Here is a 7,678-nt window from a genome sequence, read left to right as displayed (position 1 = left end):
TATTAGAAGGAAAGAAAAGTAAATGTTGTAAACGTAAAAAGTGTAGTGTGTACGTGTGCGTGTGTCGTGCGTGTGCGTGCGTGTGTGCGTGCGCGCGCGCGCGCGCGCGCGTGTGTGTGTGAGAGAGAGAGAGAGANAAGAAAGAGAGAGAGAGAGAGAAAGCGAGAAAGCCACCTTATCCATAATATTAAATATTTTAATGAACAAATGTTAAAATAAATTTCAAAATTTATTTAAAGTAATTGATGAAATTTAATTATTTATACATTTGAATTATTATGAATTTAAAATTTATCTATTTAGAAGAGAAGTTTCTATTTAGCCTATAAGATTAAGAAAAAGATTTTAAATAAATTATTAAAGAATATATATAATCAAGAGAAACGATGTCTAATATGGCTTGTTAGGTAATAGGCAATATAATTTTGTTACATATAATTAGTATATATTGTCGCCTTACCAATAAATTTATGAGCTTTACTCCATCGTTCTACAGCCGTGGGTAATAGCGAGTGACCGAATCTAAAGGCAGCAGCAGCGAAAGCGTCTATTACGCCTGGATTTATGCTCGAATCGTATCCATCCCAGTATTTCTATGGAAAATTGATATCTTAATGTCAACGCGGTTATTACTGTTATTACTGTTAAAAGCTGTTCAATGAACGGCAAAAAATAAATGAAAAATGTATATCGTTAAATCTTAATTATTATAATTATAATTATAACATATAATATATACATAGTTACTAAACATTATTATTTCTGCATTTAAAAAATGAATTACTTGATTAACAATATTTATTAACGATATTTTAAAGTTATCTTTGTTTAACAAATTAATTGTTTTAACAAATTATGTCTTTGTAATTTGTGCATAAATATTCATAAATTTTGTTTCAATTTGTTTCAGTATCATCAGTTCAACTTACTTCCTTCTCGAGGAGAAGTCCGAATTTCTCCATGACATCTTTACCGAGTAATATGGGGAGGAACTCGTTATAAGTGATGTGTTGGATTTCCGCGATGACGATGCGTCTAGCTTCCTGAAAGAGAATCTCATCGTCCCAGTGCGGATTTATGACAGCCAATGCTTTAGCAATCCGGTTATGCTCTCGCGCCATTAAAGTGTGCATGCAGGTAAGTACTAACTGTTCGTTTACACGAATCTCACCTATAAGTAACAGAATTGATACAATACATTTCCGAGATTTTAAAAGGATAATTAATTTTCGAAATTGAGAATAGCAGACGCGATGCTTTCATAAAAAGAATCGGATAATTCTATAGTTCCCAAGATGCTTTAATCAGCTTAAGAGATTTATTAAAGTACATAAATTCAATACATGATAATTCATTGAATCATGTAATGCAAAATGAAGAGTATGATGCATCAATATAAATCAGATAAAGGCTTTTGTTAAATAACCAAAATTTAAACACAAAAAGAGTAATCTTTGTATTGTTGATGTTCATAATATTAGAAGTACATAGAGAATTCAATTGGAACACATAGAGAATTCAATTGAAAAATATTGGAAGTTTATAAAGAATGTAACCATTTTATCGCATGAATATCTACATTTATAGGCTTGTATTAGCTTCGATTTGTTATAGTTTTCTTAAGTCCTGTTGCATAATGCATTATAACAATCCATTTCACACAAAGAACGTATAAATTATAATTTTCATTAGATATACTATAGCGTACTAATTTAATAATTTATTAGCTATTGTACCAAGTAACTTTAATTAATTTAAATGATTTAAATAAAGATGACTAAATGATAAAATTTCCAAGAGTATAATACTTTTGCTATCGAAACGTATCATCAAATTCCTGTATTAATAACAGTAGAAACAAGAAAGATTTATCTCTGTTTATCTTATTTATCTCGTGTGATTAACATAATTTAATTTAATGAGTCAGTGTATATGAAACTGAATCGAGGTGAAAAATTGTTATCTTATTGGTTACATAAAAAGTTGTTTTATCTTGTTATTACATAAACCTTTGTCTAGACGAATGGAAGATAATAATTATTGCAGCACGTGCGATTTTTTTTCTAATATTTCTATGACTTAATAAAAGTCGACGTCCTTGCGTCGCAGCCATTCTCTTTCTCCATATTATCTCATTGATTGGTGTGCCGATAATCATGTGATACGGTGCTTACCCCGTAAAATAGTAAAAGCGAGCATTAAGTTGATTACCATACCAACCGAAATTTTTAAAAACTTAAATAATGACAGCAGATCTTGGGCAGCAATTGATTTTTCCGTAACATGCGATTAACCCTGTGAATACAGGGTATGGGTGATGTTGCTGCTGAATGCTCTCACGATTGACGTGTGGGAGATTTACGGTTTAACACGCCGTAGCTTCGGGTTCAGGTATTCTACATGATTTATGGAATCGGTGTGCGCGATAAGTGCATATAATTATCGCCACGATCGAATTGTTTTGTCTCGTGAAATTGCCGACCAGATTCACTGTGCATATCACTGGAAGGTTTCGCGGATGATCGACGAATTGACGTGGGAAAATGACTCCCGGGCGAGTATATGAAACATAGGTGCTAGGCAAAATCGATTGGAGCAATCGATCATGGCTATCTCGAGAGAGAGCGAGAATAACGGTTAGTAAACGGCGGTATGAGAAGACAGTAACGAGCGTGACTTACCGCTCCATGTTGTTCTTATACCATGAGACACAGAAAAATTGCCAGAAATTAGAATAGTTATTAGTGGCATTAGTACGGTTACATTCGACTTAGGCTGATTCATGCATCGGACGCTCATTGTAAATTCAAATAGATATAATCGTGCTAATAGCCCGCGCCTTACATTGCATTTTGAAGCTATGTTTTAAAGCTATATTTACACTTTATGAAAGTCAATCTCTTTTCGAGTGAAGCGATTGATTCGTCACGACTGCAATCTATAATACATTATATACACGCAAGGACATAACTATGCAATAATACGTGATATGTGAAAAAAATACTGGAAAATACCGTAGAATATTACAAAGAATATTTTAAATCGACTAAATATTTTGTTTGTCATACATTATAATAATTTTCGACTTTTGAAGCAAGCACGAGATAATTAATTTTTTACAATAAACATTTTAATGTTTCAAATCGTAAATTAATTTTGATAAAATATTATTAAAATATTAAGTTTCTATTATCAATTATTCTGATTTTTTATTTTCTTATTATTCTGACGTTTGACGTTTGAAACGTCAAACTAATTTTCAAATATTTTAATATTTTATATTAAGTAAGTCTGCAACATTATTTAACTTGCGATGTTAAAACAACATTTTTTTAAAGTTAATTTTAATATTCAAATTAATTAAATATAAAAAATATTTATAAATATAAATTACCAGCTTCGAAGCAATACAGCGATCGATTCGGTCGAGTACATCCTTCATCCGGTATATCCAACTTTAGCGGTAAAAGATCTTTAAGGCCATACTCTGCAAAGACTGGATTCATTCGTAGTAATCCGCCATAGCCTGTTCGGAGTTTTCTAAAAAGCAAAATAAAAAGATATGTAGAAATCTTAAAAGCTATGTGCAAACGATAATATTAATGTAATTAATCCGTCATTATCTTTTACTTTTCTTTTAATACTTTTATATCGTATTTCTATATCGTATGATTAGATGATTTGAGATTTTACGAAAATCACTTTGATAGTTTAATATTTTCAAATTATTTGAAATATTAAAATAAGTACTTTTTAGAGAAATTAGATAGAAAAATATATGTGTGTTATTTGTAGACGTAAAAAATATATGTAGCAATCTATGATGTCACGAATGTGAAGTCCACAAGGATTGAGTAATCGCGAGATTTGTAGATCGCATCACACGAACATGGTAGAAAGTGCGAAGAACTTGAGAGCACGTGCTCGTGTGTTGGAAAATGCAGAACAACGTAATGCTGATTTATTGTCCTCGATGACGTAACAGAGGCTCACATATGTACCGTTTTGAGGCGAAACGAAATTCGTTTCGCCAAATGCACGTGCAGAGATCCATAAAAGGCAAAAACCGATTTACTCCCCCTGGAGAATACCCGGTGACTGATTAATACAATTCCTCTCTTATACTGTATTATTTTACACCTTGATAAATTATAAATGGGTGCCATAGATTCTCGTATATTTTAACGCGTTTATATATAGAATGTTCTATTACTTTTTTTAAAATACATTTTAATTTTAAAAAGTTAGCGAATATATACTTATATATGTTGTATTCAGACAAAATTAACTTTAAATTCAATCTCATTTGGATCGATAATGCGATAAATTATTACAAAAACATTTGAAAATAATTATTTTATATTATTACATGGATTGAAAGCAACTGTGGTTATTAAAAGCTTATTGTGGTTTACCTAGCAAAAGCTTCCGTGATGCCATAAACCGTATTACCATCCAGTACACCCGTAAGAAGATTGAAAGGCACTCGGGAACCGAGACGGCAGCCAGGTCGAACTGCAGGAAAAGCGCGAACGAAGTTCATGCATTGCACGTTGAACAGTTTGTAGAAATAGTCGTCCTCTGGTATGAAGATCTCGTTGCAATAGGGATTTTTTTGGTGTGGCAGCCGACCACAGCATTCTTCCGGATCGTTTCGGTTCAGAGGGTCTGCAAACACGATGATCGTGGGTCATTATGGTGAAAAGCACCTTATTGTGTAGCAGAACAGATATGTAATGATAGCAGAAAGCGATAGCATTCCGATCACGCACGCGTAATTCATAGTTCATGAGTGGCAGACGTGTTAGAGAATATCAGCATTCGCGATTGAACATATAAATGTCGACTGCTTTTCCCGGTTGTCGCAATCTCATATTGAACGAGGTATAATAGAATCGACATTGTCTATTAATTATCCTTTCATACAAGAATATGCATATTATATGCGTGTTTAGGATTGTCTACAGCTACATATAGCTGTACATTCTAAATTATTCTTTCCTTCAATAATTGACGATCGCGAGTTATTTCAGAGTGGCGCGATTTCAAGTCTGCCAATGGGCTTGTCAATTTTGACTGATACATTCACGAATAATCTCGAGCCGAAGAACGCCCGCTCGTACACGTGATCGGTTTATCCGGGCAAAGATCGTTCGCTTTCTCTCGTAGTTACCCTCCTTTCGATAAATACGATAAACGTTGAAAGAGCCTAAAAGCGACCTACAGATTCATATATATCAAATATCTCGGTACAGTTGCTTAAACGCAATCAGTCCGCTGACGATTGAGAGGCTCGCTTTCTATTCTACTTGCATGATTGAATCAGTTGGTTTTGATCGTTGCGACATACGAACCGACAGCAAAACCATTCGGTTTTTTGTTGTTGCTTTCTCTAAAATTTATTACATATCAGATGGTTATCAGTACATTGCAGTGATCTTCACTTGTTTAAATCATTTATTTAAGATATCGATCGTTTATTTCTCTTTTTAGTAACTTAAACAAGATGATTTTTATTAAACAAAAAACAAAAAATTTTGTCGCATTAAATTAATATTTAAAATATTTATGATTATTATAATTATTTATTTATTATCTCGAAGAATTATACGTAATTCTGCATTTATTTTCCTGTTGCTGTATGAAATAAATAAGTTTTTTTATTTAATTTTATGATATTTCTACATGAATATCTTGTAAAGTAGCATAAGTATTTAATAATACTTTTGAAACTATCACTTATGTGATAGTTTTTATACAGAAGCTATATATTTCGTGAGTCATCAGGGTGAGAAGCACCTTATTGTGTATCAGATTGCTTCTCATTCTGAAGTGAACTACAATATTCATGCAACATTGGCATTCTAATAATAGATTCAGACAGGGAGATAATCCATGAAACGCAGCTTCTATCTATATAAGTATTTACTTATTTGATTATATAAATATATTTTTTTAATTAATGAGATTAACGGAAAAATTATTATTTATCCACGTAAACCGATTGTTTTGCGGACATTCAAATCACCGCGGCGGAAAAATTTATCATGAATATCGTGCAGAAACTCATACTTTCGAATCTAATATACCTAAAGGCGTGGCAGTCAAAGTGTAATCGTGGTCCATGAATTGTCCCCACGCAATCACCATAACTGTGCCGGCGTGATCATGATAACCTTCATCTGGATGCATGGTGCGTGATACAACTCGGGATAATGGTAAATCATGACCCGTTATGGATATCCTTGGCGCCGATAAGCCGTCTGCGAATTGAGGACTCATCAATCTGTAAAAGATAAAAAAAAAATATTCACGTTGTGCCGAAAAAGAAACGTCTATGAGAAATGGAGAAAATTGCGGTTACCTCGCGAAAGGCGACAGAGTGGCTCCCCAAGTTGGATTCTCTAAATTCGTACAGAGACCATCAAATCGTCGGTATTTGCCCGGTCTGCATTCTATGTTGCTGAGAAAGGCGGGACAAACCTCGCGGATCAGCGTCTTCGAAGTATCGATCAACGGTAGACTCTTTTGAATTTCCTCGTAGGTCAATCCGTACCTGAATGCCGATGATTAGAAAGTAAAATCAAGGAAATGCGATCGGATCCCAAGGCGGGAAAGTTCGTCGGAAGAGAAAAGGAGAGATTACATAGGCTTGAACAGCGAAGACTTACGTTTGCGCGAGATTCGTAGTAATGTCGAGAAGCAGCTCGCCGACCGTCGCCAGATCCTCCGGTCGCCACATCTCTGACTTTGGTCTCGCGACGTCTGCGGGCGATTATGTGTGAGCGACAGTACGAGAAAGTCGCGTGAAACGAAGTAAAAAATAGCAAATACTAGCGATGTACGTACGGTGATCATTCGTTATGGGTTTATATGGGATCGAGGTTATACATTATTACGCGACGACACGCCGATATCTTATTGATCATTGTTAGCAATAAATTATACGGACATCATGCAATTAATTCTTGTAATTTTATATACTCACTGATGCGCTTCCTCGCCTCGACGTAAGCATGATTTATGGCATCAAACGTGATACAAGTTTGAGTTCCTCCTGCCGTAGTAGGACTACGGATAACGAAAAATAAAGAAAGTTGACTCGTGCTCGATCTTTGAGTGCGGATATTATTTACAGACTCTCCTCTTTTCTTTTCTTTCCTTCTTGATCTCACCGAGTTAATTACCCAACATTTCAACCTACTTTCATGAGAAGCTGACTCGCGAGAATCTTGCGCGTGAATTCGTTCGTAGATTACGTGTACACACGCAGAATGTCTGTACGTGCAGATATTTCGTATCAAGGTAATCTGAAACTATCCTAGACATGCTCTCTTATGAATATGAGCGAATTGACTTTCATATCCTATTTCCGTCATAAAATATACTGGCATTGAGACGTGCCGCTCTTCGGTTGCGCCGAAGGTTGACCCAGCAATTCTCTACGATGTTTCTCTACATCGACATTGCGCTCTTATCTTCCGCCTTTGATTTTTTTATCATATATTCTCGTTTAATCGTCCACTCTATATATATATATATATATATATATATATATATATGTGTGTATGTGTGTGTGTATATATATATATACTATTTTTATTTTATTACTTACCTTCTTACTTTAATTTTACTTACTATTATTAGTCTTATTTCTTTACTAATTAATTAATTAATT

General features: G+C 34.1%; 1 protein-coding gene across 1 annotated transcript in view; it reads right to left on the bottom strand.

The window, feature by feature from the left end:
• The window catches only part of LOC105623344, a 27,411-nt gene that overhangs the window by 9,021 nt on the left and 10,712 nt on the right, over positions 1-7,678 (bottom strand). Inside the window, exons 3-10 of the mRNA XM_012204739.1 lie at positions 6,989-7,071; positions 6,672-6,765; positions 6,365-6,556; positions 6,090-6,286; positions 4,416-4,668; positions 3,395-3,540; positions 930-1,171; positions 461-593 (exon numbers count right to left, since the gene is read on the bottom strand). Of these exons, the coding sequence (XP_012060129.1) occupies positions 461-593; positions 930-1,171; positions 3,395-3,540; positions 4,416-4,668; positions 6,090-6,286; positions 6,365-6,556; positions 6,672-6,765; positions 6,989-7,071 (1,340 nt within the window). The remainder of the gene's footprint in view (positions 1-460; positions 594-929; positions 1,172-3,394; positions 3,541-4,415; positions 4,669-6,089; positions 6,287-6,364; positions 6,557-6,671; positions 6,766-6,988; positions 7,072-7,678) is intronic.

Source organism: Atta cephalotes, assembly GCF_000143395.1.
Source record: "Atta cephalotes unplaced genomic scaffold scaffold00056, whole genome shotgun sequence".
Taxonomy (NCBI): Eukaryota; Metazoa; Arthropoda; class Insecta; order Hymenoptera; family Formicidae; genus Atta; species Atta cephalotes.
This window is presented reverse-complemented; position numbering and strand designations above follow the sequence as displayed.